Raw genomic sequence first — 20,048 nt, forward strand, 5'->3', positions numbered from 1 at the left:
TTGCACAGCTAGAGTAAAGCTGGTCTGTAGCAGCTAGCAGTGTTGACTTTACATACCACAATTAATAGAGCCATTAATAGCTCATGCAGAAACAGCTTTTATAACAGTTTCCTCTTAGAAATCCAGTAACGGGGAAAGGAGAGACAGAGAAAGAGACAAAAACAGAGAGAGAGGGAGAGAGAGAGAGAGAGAGAGAGAGAGAGAGAGAGAGAAATAGAGAGACAAAGAGGGAACACTAATTTCCCTTCGACTCATCGAAACATTTTAACTTCTGTGGCAGAAGGCCCACTCCTCTTTGCTCTGAGGCACCTGAGTGAACGCTCAGCAACTCATCTTAGGGAGGAGAGGACAGCACAGCAGGGCCTGCACCCGCACCAGCTGTGCCCTCAGCTTACCCTCAGATCCCAAAGAGATGCTGAATCCCTGACTAATCACTTCTAGGTCTGCACAAACAGCACCCTGCAGCTTCATTTTCTGGGAGGCAAAAGCCAGTAACTCTGATATCTGGGAAGGCCCATCAGAAAAGCAAGTGGCAGAGGAGACACCTGAGGCAAATCTCACCTCAGTTGTCCATTCCTCCCCTCATTAATTGTCCAGGTGTTTCTTAAGCAATTAAGTGTCTACCTCAAGAAGCATGTGTTGGGTTGTGTCCCCCCCCGCATACACACACACTGCCGACACACACATAATAAGTTAAACTGAATTATGTACTATGATTTCACTTCGTCTCTTAAGGGGCACTGTAGAATATTGATTTAAATGAACGGCTTCTAGCTGGGGATAGGTTATATAGCGCAGTAAAAGGCCAAATACCTATTACATGCAATTTGCTATGCAATTCCAATAACTGCACAATAGATAAAATGTAAAAGACATATAGCTTCTGAGATCAGACTTTGACTTCCATTTCCTCTGGAGACATGAGCTGCTCCATCTCTGCTCTTTCATCTGTAAAGTGGGGGTGATAATAGAACCTACCTCAAAGGATGATTTTAGGCTTTACCTAAATGATATGTAAATTATTCAGAACAATGTCTGGAATCTGGCACATGATATATGAGTACCGATCATAATTGTTTCTTATTTTATTGTTTCTTATTCTTATTTTATTTATAGGATGGATAATAGATTGATACTAGTCTTTCATACCTACAGGTTAGGAATAAATAAATCTTTTTTTTCTGAACTGGATACACCCAGTTCTGTTGTATTTTTGTTGTTGTTGTTTATTTTGAAATAGGGTTTCTCTGTGTAGCTGTGGATGTCCTAGGCTCACTTTATAGACCAGGCTGTCCTCAAACTCACAGAGATCTGTCTGCCTCTACCTCCCAAGTGCTGGGATTAAAGGTATGTGCCACCATTGCCTGGCTGTTGTACTATTTTTAGTAAGATGAAAATTTTAGTATTTCAAAAGTCTTCATCTTAGTTCACAGAAGAATATCTTGCTGTTACCAAAAGGAGTTTTGAGCCAAAATTTCAAACTCCCACCTACTTAACCTATACCTTTTACACTCATTCTTCATGCTAGGTACACGGTCAGGTAATGTTACCTGGCAGGGCAGAGCCCACCTTCATGGTATGTGCGCCAAGTTTTCCTTGTATTAACAAACTCTTTAACTACATCACTTACCACACTTTCGGATTCTTTCTTCCAACAGATCTGCATGTCCAGCAGGAAGTTTCTTATTGAAAATCTCTGCTGATCGGAGGAACATGGCTTCAACAGCGGACCCTTTGAGCAGAGCAATCTGATCTTCATGGTCCAATGTCTGAAACCCTAAGGTGATAATCAAACAAGATCAAGGACCTATGTTTGCCCAACAGCATTTCACACTGTTCATATATGCTAATTACGATGACATTGCACATATACTAGAAGATTTCATTATCGCGTCGTCCACGCTGATAAAGCATTTCCATCAACTGATCTTGTAGTTGTTTCACAGCAGGTATTCAAGTGGAGTCAACAGAACATCTACTGGGTCCCCCAATGAAAAACTGACTTTCATCTTCACCGAGTCAAGTTTGCCAAAGAATTGCAGTGGAAACAGAGATGCCAGCTTCACAGCAAGCACATGTATAACGGCAGAGATAGGCTGACTCGGATGAAGCAACCCTCAAGAACTGGATGTAGGCAGATTCTCCTTGAGCCATTATTCTGGTCACACCTGGCGTGCAGGGTCAACTCAGAAAATAAAAGTGTCGAGAGCCAGAATATTGGGCTGACTCGGGAGGCTTAGTCAGAATGCAGAGCATGAGCGACATATCCCCAAGTCCATTAGTGCCTTCTTGTGTCATCATTTCTGCACCATGCAGTGTGGGGAAACAGACAATACTGAGGAGGAACTATTAGCTTCAAAGAGCAGAGTCTTCATCCAGGCTTTTAACACACAGCCCCAGCAACTGCTCTGACTTCCTGCCCATCCCCACTGCCAGCCTCTCTCCTCCTGTTAAACTGAGGCCCTTGCTCTACTCAGATCTGAGATCTAAAAGTGTGCTGTTGTCTCAGAGATGAATGCTCTTCCCTGGTATCCCCATTCCTGCCCCCCTCACAGGCATCAGTTATCTGCTGCAAGTTTATCATGTGTAAATCCCCAAGCTCTCACTAGAGCCCACATGCTTCCTGTCTGTCCTCAGGATGTGCCACCTGTCATGCATGATACAATAGATTCATGGCTGCTGTCTATGTCGGAATATAAGCTTATTAGAGCAGAGGATGCCCAGTGTGCTTGCTTTGGTAACCTCGGTGCCTGGCACATAATAGGTGTCCAATATTATTTGTTAGGCAGCAGAATGAATGAATGATTAAAAAAAAAACCCACAAATTTTTGTTCATACTGACACATACACAGAGAGAGAAAGAGAGAGAGGGAAGGAGAGAGAAGAGAAAAGGAGGGAGGGAAGGGAGGAAAACCACCAGTGTCTAATAGCTTAGGAGAGTGTTAAAGAGCAAGGAGCATTCAAAGAGAGTAACTGTGAGGATCACAGTCACTATCGGGGCTGAAGATTTGGCTCAGTTGGTAGAGTGATTGCCTAAGTCTTCCTAAAGCCTTGGGTCCCAACTCCTCCCCCAGAATTACATAAAAGTGGGTACTGTGACACATGCATCTCACTACTCGTTAGGTAAAAGTTCAAGGTCTTCTTCCATTACATCGCTTGTTTGGGGTCAGTGTGGCCTACATAGTTGTCTGAAAGACAAGTCACCATCCTGAGAACCTCCGGGTTCCTCTGCAGGCAGGACCATGCCTTCTTCTTACTAGGTCTCCAGCACCCTGGACAGTGTCAGGCAAAGGCCATACTCAACGGAAAGTGTAATTTTCTACAAACACCCTTTCAGTACTGGCATTAAACTACCATTGCTGACATTTGTAGTGTTATTTCTGTAATTATCATTAGGCAGAAATGATTGACAAAAGCCTTTTGTCTTTTATTTCCTTCTGTGTTTTAAGATTTTGCCCCTGCTTTATTTACTAAACACACTTTATTGTTCTCCTCCTCAGGAACTGGGGAATGGGAATAAAGAGGAATTAACATTTTTCCATTGTTTTTGGAGAGCCACATCTTATATGCATCTTGTCATCTATTATTTTGCAGATAAAAAGAAACTGACCATTTAAACTGAAAAATAGCTTTCCACAAATAATTTTTTAAATGTCATAGCTCTCTACCATTTTCATTTATTCTCCTCACAGAGTATATTTTTGTATGATCTTGGTTTTTAATCAAGATTGATGTCACCTTAATTAGCATATAACAAATTAAGTTTCTCTTTCATTGTTAGTAAAAAAACAAGAGAATATTAACGTTTCAATGACAGCAGGAACTTTCCACATTTTATGAGTTTTATTAGGCTAATGTCTATCTGTGGCACATTTAATAAAAGAATAGCATAATAGTGGCCAAAAGAAGGCAAATTAGCACATCTAATTAAAAATCTATGTCAGAAGCTATTATCTGTAATTTAATAAGTCTTATGCTGCTACTGAAGGCATTTATTAACTCTACACTATGAAATTGTAAATGCACTAGTATTTTTAAATTTTTTGAGACAAATTTTACTAGGTAGCCCAGGCTAGCTTTGTTAATTTTTTTTTTTTTACTGCAGCAATCTAGTAGAATTTTTGTGGTCACTCATATATACTATCATATCATCTGTGAACAGTGATACTTTGACTTCTTCCTTTCCAATTTGTATCCCCTTGATCTCCTTTACTTGTCTTATTGCTCTAGCTAGGACTTCAAGCACTATGTTGAAGAGATAAGGAGAGAGTGGGCAGCCTTGCCTTGTCCCTGACTCAGTAGGATTGATTTAAATTTCTCTCCATTGAGTTTGATGTTGGCTATAGGCTTGCTGTATATTGCTTTCACTATGTTTAGGTATATGCCTTGTGTCCTTGATCTCTCCAAAACCTTAAACATGAACAGATATTGAATTTTGTCAAATGCTTTTTCAGCATCTAAGGAGATGATCATGTGGTTTTTCTCCTTCAGTTTGTTTATATGGTGGATCACATTGATGGATTTTCGTATGTTGTATGCCCCTGCATGCCTTCGATGGAACCTACTTGGTCATGGTGGATGATATATTTAATGCATTCTTTAATTTGGTTTGCGAGTATGTTATTGAGTGTTTTTGCATCAATGTTCATAAGAGAGATTGGCCTCAAGTTCTCTTTGTTGGGTCTTTGTGTGGTTTAGGTATCAAGGTGACTGTGGCCTCATAGAATGAGGTTGGTAATGCTCCTTCTATTTTGCTCTTTCTATTTTGTACAATAGTTTGAAGAGTATTGGTGTTAGCTCTTCTTTGAAGGTCTGGAAGAATTCTGTGCTGAAACCATCTGGCCCTGGGCTATTTTTGGATGGGAGACTTTTGATGATAGCTTCTATTTCCTTGGAGGATATAGGACTATTTAATTTATTTACCTGATCTTGATTCAACTTTGGTAAATGGAATCTATCAAGAAAATTGTCCATTTCATTTACATTTTCAAATTTTGTTGCATATAGGCTTTTGAAGTAGGACCTAATAATTCTTTGGATTTCCTCAGTGTCTATTGTTATGTCCCCCTTTTCATTTCTGATTTTGCTGATATGGACAGTGTCCCTCTACCTTTTAGTTAGTATGGCTAAGGGTTTGTCTATTTTGTTGATTTTCTCAAAGAATCAGATCTTGATTTTGTTGGTTCTTTGAACTATTCTCTTTGTTTCTAATGTATTGATTTCCACCTAAGTTTGATTATTTCCAGCTGCCTACTCCCCATGGGTGTGTCTGCTTCTTTTTTTTTTTTTTCTAGTGTTTTCAGGTATGCCATTAAGTTGCTTGTATGAGATGCCTTGAATTTCTTTATGACGGCACTTAGTGCTATGAACTTTCCTCTTTCTGCTTTCATTATGTCCCATAAGTTAGAAGAAGTTGTACCTTCATTTTCATTAAGTTCTAGGAAATCTTTAATTTCTTTCTTTATTTCCTCCCTGACCCAGTTGTCATTGAGTAGAGAGTTGTTCAGTTTCCATGTGTGTATAGGCTTTTTGTTATTTCTGTTATTATTTTGGTCTAGTTTTAGGCCATGGTGGTTTGATATAATACAAGGGATTATTTCAATCTTCTTGTATCTGTTGAGGCTTGCTTTGTGCACGACTATGTGGTCTACTTTGGAGATGGTTCCATGAGATGCTGAGAAGAAAGTATATACTCTTTTGTCTTTGGGTGAAAGGTTCTGTAAATGTCTATTAGGTCCATTTGATTTAAGACTTTACTGCAGTAATCTAAATGACTTCTTAGATAGCACCGATGACACAGATCCACCAGTGATGCAGGCTGGGAAATGTGGTTTGCTGCTCCAGTTTGTATACTGGAGACGTGCATCTGCTGAGCACATGAGGTCACACCCTTCTCCTTTACCTTATGCAAACTACCATGCATCAACCCCTACAGATGTTTGAATCCATCATCCACTTTCCCTCCTTTTCTCTTCTACTCTTACTGCTTTCTTTTGAGCCTTCTTACCTAGACTTGAGCAATGGCATAGTAACTGATCCCCCTGCCTCCTGTCTCTTTCCACTCAAGTCCACCTCACATAAACCTGATGAGACCATGTATCTGTTACAAAACTTTTATCATTTTCTAAAACCTCTTTACTATCCGGGAGGCCATGGCTACCTTCCTTAGTTAAGCCCTTATTATCTAATGCCAATTTGCCTTTCTACCTATCAAAGAGCATGGCAAAGATACTATTCTATAGCCACACTGAATTTTGTCTCCCATCCTGTGTGTGTGTGTGTGTGTAGGGTGGCATATATGTTCATGTGTGTATTTTTAACTGTGTGTGTATGCATGTGAGTGTGGCTTTGTGAAGATCAGAAGTCAACGCTGAGTATTTTTCTTCATACACTCTCCATTTTTCTTTTTGAGACAAACTCACTGACTCTGAACCTCAGTGAATTAGCTAGCCTGCCTGGCTAGTCCTGGGATCTTCCTGTCTTTATCTCCCCAGTGCTGGGATTAAAGGAGCATGACATCATTCCTGGCTGCTTACATGGATAGTGGAGATCCAAAATCAGGTCCCTGTGCTTTGCCTCTGCAGGTACATGCACACACACACACACACACACACACACACACACACACACACACGTAATAAAAATTAAATCTTAAAACTATCTAGTCCTCTTTGTTCAAATAGCGCGCGCGTGCATGCGCACATGTGTGTGTGTGTGTGTGTGTTAACACCCTTTAACTACCCTTCTTCTTGAAGGGAACAGCCATGCACTTGTATGTTACCAACCACTGCTTACTAAATGAGTAGATAAATGACAACTTGGCAGGGTCTCAGTTCTGACCTACTGATTAGGAAGAACTTTTTTCTTTTTTAAAGACAGTATCTAATGTATACCAGGCTGGCCTCAAACTTATTATGCAGCCAAGGAAGACCATAAACTTCCATTTCTCCTGCCTCTACCTTCTAAGTGCCAGAATTGACAAGCACATGCCATCAGGCCCAGTTTACACAGGGCTATGGATCTAACTCAGCTTCGTGTATATTAAGCAAGTGTTCCTCGAACTACAACTTTACCCCAGGGAAGAATTATTATGGGTAAGAAGGATTCTGGGTATGCTTTCTGCCTCTAACTTTTCATGTCTATAGGAATTAGAAACATTAAGTCAGATACAGTTTTGATTTTATAGTGAGATGAATCTCTCAGTGTTACAGGAAAACTGTACAATGTAGTAGAGCAATTGCAAATGGAAAAACCTAGCAAAAGAAATCACGATGATAGATCTGATCACATAGGAATCCTTTAAGAATTAAAAAAATATTATACACAAAGTGATTAACATTATCATTTAACACATTTCAAGAACATTATTTTTTATTATTAAAAAATACCTGGAAGTTTTTTTGTGAATTCTACAAGAATCTGTACATGACTGGTAGCCATTTCTGTTAATATGAGAAAATTTTCTTCTGCACTAAATTCTTCTTTTAACTAAATGTTAAGAAAAAAAGTAAATTATTAATAAGTAGATAGGAAAAGAATAACTCAATATAAAAGCATTAAAGGAAAAAAAAACAGACTTGAATAATGAAATTTAAAGACCCAGATCACATTTGGAGAACAATTACTATTTACAAGATAGATCTGAGACTTCTTTTATTAATTGCTTAATGCTGATAAAAGCTTGAACGTTTAACTTGAAGTCTCAGTACAATCACTTTGAGTAACGCATTTATATATAAATGCCACCTTAAAAGATAATAAAATCTTGCTGCCAAAACATCACTAACTTTAAACAAGTGTGTTTTCAGATAGTATACTTACGATTTTATTTGTTATTTCCTGGGGCATTCTCTGTTTGCTGTATGAATCCATAATATAATCCAGGAGGGTCTGCTGGTCTGGGGTGAGTTCAGTTCTCTCCTACACTGGCAAGAAAATGAAAGGTGTTAGGGAGGGCAGCTAAAGGTGCCTTCTAATATGTGCAATTATCTGAAACAAACTAATAACAGGATTTTTCAAAGCCCCAGAGCTGTGAGCTTTCACAGAGCGGGAAATAGGTTTTTCTACACCCTGGCACAAGCAGTAACATATTTCCCTAAAATTGCTTTAACTTGCTCATGTTCCTATTTAGAAAATACGAACAAGCTGGGCGTGGCGGTGCACTCCTGTAATCCCAGCACTCAGGGAGGCAGAGGCAGGTGATCTCTGTGAGTTTGAGGCCAGCCTGGTTTATAGAGCGAATCTATTCAGCCAAGGCTACACAGAAAAACTCTTGTCTCCAAAATCAAAACAAAACAAAACAAAAAACAAAAAAAAAAAAAAGGAAAGAAAGAAAAAAGAGAAAAAAAAAAAGATTTGAACCATGGGAGTAAATAGTAGTGAATGTAGAGGCTATTGAGTGAAAGTCAGTAGAATTTCAAGGTTAAATCATAGCTCCAAAAAGCTCGCTGTGTTCTAGATGGAGAATCCACCTATGCAGACTCATCTATACTCAAAGGTGGCAAACTGCGCCTCTGGACCAATCCACCCGTATAAACATAAAATTTGACTGGGATGTGGCCATGCTCTTTGCTGAATTTTGTCTGTGCTGCTTTTGAATTGAAATGGCAGTTACATAGTTGTCTTAGAGAACATGTAGCCAGCACCTAAAAACCTATCTAACCTATCTTAAAAAAGGAAAAAAAAAAATAACAGACCTCTGAACCCACAGTCTGTCAGTCTGCCCAACTGAGACCCCAAATATCCTTTCCCTCTTCACTGTCTCTTGGGAAATATGAACTGTTGCGTTAGCTTTTTGTTTTCTTATATGAAAGTATTGAGAGGGGACACCGTGATGAGAATGGTCCTTTTCCATGAGGTTAGTTTTTCTGAGATCAATGCAGACAATGAGTTTAAAAGCCTAACAGTGGACAAAGCTCCCCTTGTGAGATAAATGCGGGCAAAGCTGTAGCTTGGGTATCATGGCTTATTGGTTTTTCAGCTCATAGCAGATAAGAATTCTTGCAGGTGTGCCGAGACACATCATTGTGTAGTGTCTGGTCAGCCCAGATGTTGTCCACTCACTTTGTCCTTAGTTTTTCAATGGATTTCTCAAGATGTTTTTTCAATGAAAAGCATTTTCTCTATGGGTTCACAGAGGTGTGGTACCCTGTTCTACCCACTGATGAGGGTCAATCCATAGCCTGTGATGGGTCCACACTTCCCAAGCTGGAACTTTCCTTCTCAAACGCAAGAGTGGTGGGGGAGGGGCGGGAGCTGAGATGTGTTCATCAAATACTCAGATAGAGCCCAGGCAAGGCAGTACGTGCTTTTAATCCCAGAATTCTGGAGGCAAGGCCCAGCACTTAGGGGGCAGAGGCAGAGGCAGGTGTTATCTCTGTAAGTTTGAGGCTATTCTGGTCTAAATATTGTGTTCCAAGCCAGCCATGGCCACATAGCGACCATAGTGTTTGTTTTAAACAAACAAACAAAACCTCAAGTAGAAAACTCCATCCTAAATCATTCCCACTGGCAGCCATTAGGGTAGCAGGAAGTAGCCCAGGAAGAAGAACCTTCGCTCTTTACCCTATACACTGCTATTATTTATAATTTCACACCAAAAGCATCTATTTCCCTCTTGATTCAAAAGAAATGAAGGACTCCGTTTCAGTGCGCAACTGAGATGCCTAGGCTCTGCTCTGACTGACAGGTTCCTAGAGGCACTCTCGCTGGGCTTTGGCAGCGACATCCCGCTCTGTTACCCTGCATGACTTGGTCGTGGAGGTCACTTGTCGTAAGTCCCGGCCTTCACCGTCCTCATTCATGGTCTGATCTGCGTGCTGCTTCACATTTTTTCTCAGTCGTTTAGATTTACACTGAATTTCAGTTAACAAACCTGAAAAACAGAAAAGAAACAGAGAATATCCTGTTGGGTGTGTGGCCTGATGCAGCTGGTATGTACTCAGCTCAGGTGATGTGTCAGAATTAATTCTAGCTTGTCTGACATTTCAACGGAGAAGGCCAGATAGAGCCACAGCTTCATAGTTAGAGCACTTGATGCTCTTCTAGAAGCCCAGAGAAGTTTGGCCCCAGCTCCCATGCCATGTGTGTGGGGTGCCTCACAGTTACCCTGAGACTGTAGCTCCGGGGGAACCCATGCCCTCTCCTGGCCTCCTCAGGAACCCTACATGCATGGCACACATTCACACAGACACGGACACATACACAAACACAAACCTTAAGTAAAAATAAAAGGGTAATATTTTTAAGATTTGATTTTGAGTGAAGTATTTGATATTTGTGAGTCTGCTTCTTATTTTTTAAAATACAAATACATGCTGCAGGGTTTTGCATAAATGTGATTAGATATTTAAAAAAAACGGGCTTATATAAAAATAATTTGTGATGCTAAAGGATTATACAAAGGTGTTCAGTCAATGGCCCGGTAAGTGACACAGCCCCTGTTCCTGGTCTAGGACACCAGGGAAGCTGGCTTCCAGTCATACAATTACTATTACTTTCACCTATATTAAAACTGTTTAATAAGAAGTGTATTCTGTTTTATGTTAAACTTGTTGAGCAAAACAAAGTTGAACAGCTTTCAGAAAAAAAAATAAAACCTATTAATCTACACAAGTTATTTAAAGATATAAAGGTTACAACACTTAAGGAATGCCAGCCATTACTTAAAGACTGAGGCCCTAGGGGTATGCTGTTGGGAGTGGTGGATTCTTTGGGGGGGGGGCTCATAGAAGAGCTGGGCCATTGGCGACATGCCCGCCGTGGGACTGTGGGACTCTAGCCACAGGTTAAGCTCTGTTCCCTGTCCTCAGCTCCTCACCCACAGCATCTCTACGAGAAGCTTAACTGCTGTGGAAGGCAGTCATGTGACTCGTTAGAGTAGGAGCCAAAATGAATGTTTCCTCTTAATAATTCTCTCAGGTATTTTTAAATACTTATAGAAACCCCACTAGTACGTAGTGTCTGATTTTTTAAAAAGTGAGCATGTAATGTCATCATTGATTATGCTTTGAACTTTAACAAGTAATGCGGAAAGACCGTCCATATTTGTTGGATTTTGTTGTTCTCTTGGTAACAACGAAACAAAGCTTCTGGAGGTTCACTATGCAAAGAGTCATGAAACAGCTTCATCCCCGACAGGAAGATTTTCGTGCTGCTGAATAGGACTATGGACTCTTATGGGGAGGGTCCTTTACACAATGAGCTCAGATGGAACAAGTTCATATTTAAGTAATGAGCAACACGAACCAGCCCATGTCAAAGTATTTCCATTGCAAGATTGGATTGCAGCCGCTGGCCCCGTTCAGGCTCTTATTTCATGTGTGCTAAAACGTGATTGTGATCAGCCTGTATAAAACTTTCATCCATCCAGGGCTGGATTATTGATTTACCCAGACCGATTTTCCTCCCTCCTGCACACATTGTTTTTCTCTGGGAGCATCCCATTGCCTGTACAGTTTGAGAACAATGGATCTGGAGTCACTTTCCACAGGCTTTTATTTCATGCGGCATTCCCTTCCTGAATGTTGTCATCCCCTTGGTGATTTGTTTGTCTGTTTTGTTTTGAGGAGGGACAGGGCTTATCTCTAAATCTGAGCAGGCTGTAGGATGAAAAATTAATGGTGTTATACGGACATGCATTCCAATTTCTGATGAAGACGGTGGTTCCTCATAAAGCCAGTGTTTAATACAGTGTCCCTTTATCAGATAGAAGGACAAAATTATATTAAAACTCGGGGTAGTTAATTTCCTGTGTAAACCTATACAAATTGGCTCACAGCTGATCTAAGGGGAGACAAATTCTTAATAAAAATGACTTTGTTTAAAACCCTATTTAGATAATTCAGAGGCAGCTATTGTTTCACCACTATGCATTTAAATGGGAATTAAGCAATAAATAAGAAGTACATTAAAATCAAATTTAGAGGGACCTTTCAGAATGTCATTCTACATAGCCCATTAAGCCAACCTTTTTCAATAATATGTGAATGACACATGACTCCTTGTAAAAATTCCTTACAACAAAGGAAACCAAAACCCAAACCAAAGCCCAGTCATTTCTTTCAGCGGGCTGAGAGGCTCCTGAGGCTGCGGAGGGCAATGGGCCGCTGCCCCTTTCAAGAATGGAGGCTGCTCAGCAGTCCACCGCGAGTATGGGTGGTCTGGTTACCTGGTACCCGCCTCCTTAAGAGGTGCTAGTGGAATTTAATTGCTTGAAGTGGATACCTGTATACATACATTCAGCCAACATCCCCATCTCTTTGCACTTCCTTAGCCGGCACTCCTGGCACTTCCTTCGCATGTACATGTCCATCACACAGTTGCCCCCGTTCTTACACTTGTACACGGCATTTTTGGTGATGCTTCTCCGGAAGAAACCTGTGGGAGAAACACTGAAGAGTGTAAGAAGATCCGTAACAAGCTTTCAGGAGATACATGTGGATTCATGTGCGCCAGGACTCGGCGTGTTTTTTTTTTTTTTCAGTGGTTGTCTTTTGTTTCGTTTTGTTCTTTTTCATGAAGTGTTGGGAATCACTCAGATGGGTCTCGAACAACAGGTATGAAGCAATAGACACTTTGCCTTGCACTGCTGCTGAAAAGGGAGCTATTTTAAAATCTCTCTGAAACAAGTGAGAATTAGGGCCTCTTGTACTGAAAAAATTTCAGGTGTTTGTTTAAGAATATATTACAACCAGGGTGTTGGGGCGCATGTATTTAGTCCCAGCATTAGGAGGCAGAGGCAGGCGGATCTCTGTGAGTTTGAGGCCAGCCTGGTCTACAGAGTGAGTTCCAGGACAGCCAAGGCTACACAGAGAAACCCTGTCTCAAATGAAAGTATTGCTTTCCTTTATCTTTATTGGGGGACAATTACATGCCAGTAAGTACTACATGATGATGCTATAAAGGCAAACAATCCATCCCTGCCCTCCCAGAGTTCAAAGGGTGACCAAAAGCAAATACATGCACCCAACCAGACAAGTGAGAGGTAGGAGTCTGTATGGATACTGCTGGACACTGTCCTGGGGTAGGACAAATGCAGGGAATTGTTAATATAGCAAGCAAGGGGCTAGAGATTTTGGCTCTGCGTTCAAGAGCACTTGATGCTTTTGTAGAAGGCCAAGTTTGGGGTCTCCAAACCCACACGGTGGTTTACAACCACCCATAAAACTCCACTTCCAGGAATCCAACACCTTCTTCTGACTTCCGTGAACATCAGTCGTGCGGGCGGTACATATACACACATGCAGACAAAACTCCTACCACACATTAAATGAAATAAATAATTCTTTTAAAAAAATAAAACTTTGAAAGTGAGCAACAGGCAAAAAGCCAGAAAGTGTGTTTTTGTTTATCGGGCCTGTAGGAAGAAAAGTTGAATTCAAGGTTTTAGTTCTTTGGCACTTAATATGACAGCCTTGCCTGCCAAGCTTGATTTAAAAGGCAGTGTCTCCCCAGAGAAGGTCCAGTCCAGCTGCAGCCAGTTCAGGTAAGATGCCTAAAGGCAGCAAGGGAATGTGGCTTCCCCCTCCCTCATATCCCACATCTACTTGTTCTCCTCCAACTAGTTAACCATAGATCCCAAGAATTCCAGAATTGGTGTGGTGGTGAGCAGAGGCATGCATTTGGGAAGCAAGAGAATTAACAGAGAAATTCACACTTGCTTGGTTCAGAAGCTCACACACTTATCCACAACTTCAGTTTCTTGGGTTCTGATGACATGTAGTAAAGCATGGTGCAAAGATACTAATGGAACTTTACAGACGTAAGCCCCTCATAAATTTTGAAATTATTCATGTTTCTGAGTAGTGGGATGAATGGGAAAGGGATTCATTTCTATTTTTACTTATTTTTTCCTTGCAGTCTCAATCAGGATAGAAATCACCCCATTAGTCAGCAAATCAATGTTGTACCGGTTACCGAGCCAGTGGCATTTGAGAGATCTCACTTGTGACACGATTACTACTGTGTATCACTGTGGACGAGTGTGTTTTTGTGAGCTGGGTGCATGTGGCAAGTTTTCAAAGCTGACACTTCCTCTTTGGTTTGGACTCTTGAGGAACCCTTCCCATCACTGGCCTGCTTTTGTTCACACTTCCTTGATGAGAGGAAAACTGTTTAAATTCTAGCTCGTAGCTCTATGTCCTCCTCCAGCCTCTAGGGATTTGGTGGTTTAGTCTTGTGCTACCTAATGTTAATTGTTAACTTGACAACATCTAGAATCACCAGGCCTTTCTAAAAGACTCCCTGGAGAAATTGTCTTTGTTAGGTTGGTCTGTGGGCGTGCCCATGGAAGAATCTTAAATGTTAATTGATGTAGGAGGGCCCGGTCCACTGTGGGTGGTACCATTCCCTGGACAGATAGTTTTGGGCTGTATAAGGAAGCTGAGCAAGCCACACAGTGAGCCAGCAAGCCACACAGTGAGCCAGCACGCTTGGTTTCTGTTGTGCTTCACTGGCTGGGAGGAAATTCTCTACTGCAGATAACGCTGCAGGAAACAGCAAGCAGACCTGTCCTGAATCCCTGCCTTGACTTTACTCAGTGATGGACTGTGACCTCAAAGCATAAGTTGAAATAAACCCTTTCTTACCCTAAGTTGTTTTTGGTCGAAGAGTTTTCTTATAGCAACAGAAAGAAAAGAGAACAATGTTATTACTTTAAGCCAAGATCTCCCTGTTTGAGGTTCTTGGCAAAGACTTACACTAACGTCACAATGACTTGCTCTTGTCCAAGACATAGGTTATAATTTTTACAGATGTTGGAATAATAGCAAACATTTACTATTTACACTCTAACAATTATTATTGTTTTAACCACTTTACCATCACTTAGGTACTTAATTATAATATCAATTTTAAAGTGAGCATAATGTTCTCTCACCTTATAAAGAAAAGAAAAATGATACAGAGAAATTAAAAACTTCAGCCATGATTTTATGTACAAGGAGAACTCAAATCCAGGAAGTCATGCTCTAAAGCACATCCTCTCAATCCCTCAATTGTGGTTGCCTCCCCTGGGGCAAAGGAAAAGAGAACAGTTTAACATTAAGCGCTGACAGAAAACTGCATTCTCTGAACTTCTTAGGTATCAAGATGGGTAAGACACTCCTGTCTTCAGTACTCTCAGCTTGGGATTATGAAGAAGTAAATTCAGAGCAGAATACAAGACAGGGTGACAGGCAGCTAAATAAGCAAGATATTATTGAAACATGGAAGAAAAGATATTGGAATATAGAACAAAATTTTGGGTCATTCTATGTACTTGGAAAGGTGTCGTATTTTAGAAGGAGGAGAACAATTGTTCTGTAGACATGGACAGTTGCATATTTATTATGAAAATGTATCCAGCTATCAACTAATTCAAAATTATTTTATAATAACTATAAGATAAGGATCTCCCGAAGCCTAAGAATCAATTGTTGAGCTGCAGTGACTCTAGCTCCAGGTAGGGAAATCAGAGAAAGCTTTATGAAGAATTTGAATGAGGGCTTACAGAATAACTTTTGAAACACATGCCGTAAGGGAGGAGAGACCTCCTGGAAATGAGCAAAGCAGCATGTTACCAAAGTTCCTAGGAAAACTGGACAATCCATCCTGGTAGCAGGATAGAGTCTGGGAATATTAGTGAGAGGTGGCAAAGGAGACCAAGTGAGAAAATAATATTAAACGCCCTTGAAAGCCACACAGACAAAAAGGGACCCTTGAAGAAGTTAGCAGCAGAATGTCTGACCTAACCTGCATTTGGAGAAAGTCCTTGAAGACAGAACAAGATGAAGAAGAGTGGAGACTGGAGACTGGAGTCCATTACCACAACATAGCTGAAAAGTTAGAGATACCTAGGCTAGACTGGGAGAGACCTAAAAAAGAGAACTTTCTAGCCTCAGGTAACTAACTAAACATGAAAACAGAGGCCACAGGAAAAGGTAGATCTGTCAAAGTTAACTGAGTCATGGGGCTTGCTTGTCAATTAGTCTGAATTACAGCAGGAAAGATCCGACACTTTCCTAAATGTCAAAGCCAACCAAATAAAATCATATTACAAAAACACACTCTATGCCTCAGATTAGCACTGATGTGGAGAGAGCAAATATCAAAATGTGCATTTTTAGTGAGTAAAGCAAAAGGAACTTTTCCCCCAATGCCAAGCCATGAGCTCAATGAACATCTTAGCTCGCATGAGTCAGTCTTCCCATGAGTCTTCAGCTCCGCCTAGGAATGATTCCCTTTAAAACTGTCATAGATACTGATAGACAGCTCAATAGTTAACAGAATGAGACTCCTTATTCCAAGATGAATCAAAGGAAGGCTGCATAGAAAAATTCTGCAGGTTTTCTTTCTTTCTTTTTACCTCTGGTATTAAACTGAAAAAGAAGTCATTAGCATATCAATAGCTGAATTAATTAGCTTTCACTCTGGGAAAGCAACACAATATTATCACTACATCATTTAAATGTGGGCACATATACTGTATTTATACTTATGCAAATCAGTCCGAACACACACTATGCCTCTATCTTGCTCTTTCTTGTGCATATTCAACAATGCTCATATCAGAAAAGTCATTTGAGAATGCGTGGGAAGAAAATTCATAGACTCAGAGCCTTCCTGATATAAAAGATGAGCAGTGGGGAGGAATGGCATTGCCAATTTGGGGGCAGGGAACCCCTGGCTTGTGGAACAACTTGGGGATGGTATTTTCATAGATCCCCCCCTTTTTTTTCCTTTGTGTAACCTTAGCTGTACTGGACTTTCTTTGTAGGACCAGGCTAGCCTTGAACTCACAGAGATCCACCAGCCTCTGCCTCCCTGAGTGCTGGGATTATAGGCATGCACCACCACACCTGGCTGAATCTTGTAATCCTAACATATATGCCTGCATGTATGCCACACTGGACATTGGTGGTTGATATGGGTAATCACTGGTAGACCATCATTTGATGTGCCATATGTTTAAGGATCTCTGCCTTTAAAACAGCAGCAAGCATAGAACTCAGAGATCTTTCTGTAGAGCATGGCCTACAGAGAGATAACTTTAAGTAGCACTTAATTTGTGTCAGACGCTGTTTTAAGATACTTTGCATGTGGTATTCATCTAATCCTGAATCCAATGGGGCAGATGTTTGATTCTTTCTCTCCCATGGAAGAGGAACTTGAGCTGCACAGAGGCTACTTGCTCAAGGTCCTACAGGTAATGAATTGCGGAGGTTGGATTTGAATCCTGGTAGGCTCAGCTCAGGCTCTGCTTTCAACCACTACCTTCACAGGCCTGCAAATTAAATGAGGAGTTTGTATCCCAAAAAGTTTTCTTAAGACATTGATTTCCCCAACTCTCAACACAGCATGGAAAAACCCAGCCGATAACAAAGATCAGTTACTGTCCCCACGTTGAATCCAAGAGTACCTCGCGGTCATTTTGGTAAAGTTAAAATGAATGGAAACGATAAGTCATGCCTGTACATTAATTCTTGCTCCTATTGATTCTTCATTTTCTTTCCATCCCAAGAGGATAATCATCATTTCATGCTCACTCACTTCAACAAAAGCTAAAGTCTCCCTCTACACAAACATACATCTTGCCCGGGGCTTTCATTTTTAACCCTTCATTGAAAGGCTTATTCTGGATCACCAAAAATGTAAAAGGTAAGTGACTATTTCTAGAGTTGGGAGGAACAGAAGCCGCTTAGCTGGGAGGAGATTTGGAAAACTTCCCCGGAGCTTTGGAATGAAGTGAATCTCATGGATCCTGTGAGCAACGACCACCCAAGAAGAGTCTCCAGAGAAGAGGCAACCACAGTGAATGGGGGTTCAGCCCAGCAGTGGGCTGCTTGAATAGCATGCACAGAGCCTTTGAAAAGTTACACGTCAGGAAAATCTATGCAGAGAATGACTGCCTAAAGAGCTAATTGAAAATGAATTGATTTCAAAAGAAACTCATTGCAGAATCTACCCAGTAAAGTAGTCCTTATATAATAGAGTTAAAAAGACAATGCCAGACAATAAAAACAATTCCAACAGACTAAAGAATTATTTTTTAAAAAAATTATTTTACCTATCAAGATTGGTGGTATGCAGCAAAATCAATGCTTTTAAGGGTGAGTAGCAACGTTAAAATGTGTTTTCTATGTTAACATCTAAAACTCAGTTACCTAAACTTTGCCCTCAGGAAGCTAGGAAAGAAGATTAAATTAATTACAAAGAAGGCGTAAGAAAGGAATAGTCTTTTTAATTTTTAAATCAGAGCAGAAATCAATATAACTTAAAATAGGAAGACAATATAAAAATATCCATGAGACTAAAAGATGATTCCAGTAATAAAATTAATAAATCTCCTTAATGGCTAGCCAATAAACAATGGTACAAATTATGAATATCACAACTGAAACGGGCCCATCAGTATAGACCCTTCAGAAGGAAAACAGGGAATAAAGAAGTGTAAAGCACTCCAAGCTAACAAATTTAATCACTTCAGTGCAGTTCCTTGAATGTTTATCAAAATTTACCTGGGAGGAACTGATCAACAAAACGGGCCTATCCGATAAAACATACTGAATTAATAATTAATCTCACAAAACAGGAACTATCAGGTCCAGATGGTTTCGCTGGTTTCCAATCTACCATCTGAAGATGAAATACAGTCTATCCTTTTTTTTTCCCCCAGAAGACAGAAGGGCCACTTCCTAGCCTGTTTACATGGTCAGCAATACCTTAACACCAAAAAATATACAAAAACACTAGAAGAAAAGAAAAAAGTATAAGTCACCACCTCGTCCTTTCCTTGTTCATGCTCATCACTTCCTCTAGGCTGTTGTCCAGCTAACTCTTGGGGTCCACCTGTCTTCTGCAAATCTGGAATCACAGGTGCGCACAGCCATGCCTGGCTTTTTGGAAACCCTGGATTCACTCAGGTCTTCGTCCTCACAGAGCAAGTGTTCTCAAATGCCGAACGAACTCCCAGCTTCACAATTGTCTTTCTCTTCTTTTATTTTATTTTTTTTTTAGTCTGGTTAGAAGTGGTTTTTATTTGTTTTTGTCTGGCATCGTGTTTTCAACTCTGTTACATATATAAAGAATACTTCACTGGGTAGATTATGAAATGAATTTCATGTGATATTATTTGAACCAAACTTTTCATCATTTTTTTTTCCAGATTTAAACTTACCTCAAGACACCTTGACTCCAATAAAACAGGAAATATAACATACCGCAAGGCCTCTCAGCTTTCTCTGCTAAAAATAAAGCTCATTTTGGCAACTGTTAGCTCACCAAGACCACGGCAACAGTAACTTAGCCACGATGAATTTGTCTGTCATAACTGCCTAGAAAAAGGCTTCCATGAACATCGTTGGTGATGATGAGTAGAACTCTCTAGACTTCAGAGACTACACAAGAGCTGCACGCCACTATACATGCAGCTATGGCCCTAGAGGACAGGGTGCAATGGGGGGTGCAATGGAGGATGGAAACGTGCAAACTGCCTTGGAGACGTCTCAACCAGGTTCAGTGTAAGCAAGTCTCCGGCAACTCTGAGGCCACAAAGCACTGCTTCTCAGACTTGGCTGCAGCTCACAAGCAGGACGTGTTTGTATCGCGTGCCTATGATACACACATGATACAAACAAACAGATACAGGTGTAGAAAGCACTGCCTCTCAGATCATCAACAGGCTGAAGGCTTGGAAAGGCTGTCAGAGCCTCCTGGGAGGCCAGAAGAGGAGGGGGCCACCCCCAGACTCCCACTTCAACCTCCTCCTTCACACTGCAGAGGCTGGGCTGGAATGCTCCACAGAATAGCGCTCATCTGGCCCTCCTCTGTCTTTACTTCCGTGTCAAATGGAGGATAAGTCAACTATCCAAGTGAAACACAAAACCAAAGGTCTAAAAACTAGAAAAGTGTAAGGACATTGATGGTGGCTTCTGCAGAGGGTGGGCTTAAAGAAGTGGGCCGGGGCAGAGGTCATTTTGACAGTTCTTCATAAACTTCCTGTGGCTTCAGAATCACCAGGACTCACGTTGCTAGCATCAAGCATGTTGCTATCAAGTGATGATGGATAA

The 20,048-nt window shown here is 40.7% G+C and overlaps 1 protein-coding gene across 5 annotated transcripts in view; it reads right to left on the minus strand.

The window, feature by feature from the left end:
* Nr1h4 (nuclear receptor subfamily 1 group H member 4) overlaps positions 1 to 20,048 on the minus strand; it is a 71,635-nt gene that overhangs the window by 14,132 nt on the left and 37,455 nt on the right. For 3 of the 5 annotated variants that reach the window (XM_021645702.2, XM_021645701.2, XM_021645699.2), the window contains 5 exons: positions 12,226 to 12,378; positions 9,741 to 9,874; positions 7,822 to 7,920; positions 7,389 to 7,488; positions 1,631 to 1,777 (listed from right to left, as the gene is read on the minus strand). In XM_021645702.2, coding sequence (XP_021501377.1) covers positions 1,631 to 1,777; positions 7,389 to 7,488; positions 7,822 to 7,920; positions 9,741 to 9,874; positions 12,226 to 12,378 — 633 coding nt within the window. The remainder of the gene's footprint in view (positions 1 to 1,630; positions 1,778 to 7,388; positions 7,489 to 7,821; positions 7,921 to 9,740; positions 9,875 to 12,225; positions 12,379 to 20,048) is intronic. The other 2 variants (XM_021645703.2, XM_021645700.2) reach the window with 1 other exon arrangement.

This window comes from Meriones unguiculatus, chromosome 2 (genome assembly GCF_030254825.1).
Source record: "Meriones unguiculatus strain TT.TT164.6M chromosome 2, Bangor_MerUng_6.1, whole genome shotgun sequence".
In the NCBI taxonomy this organism is placed as follows: Eukaryota; Metazoa; Chordata; class Mammalia; order Rodentia; family Muridae; genus Meriones; species Meriones unguiculatus.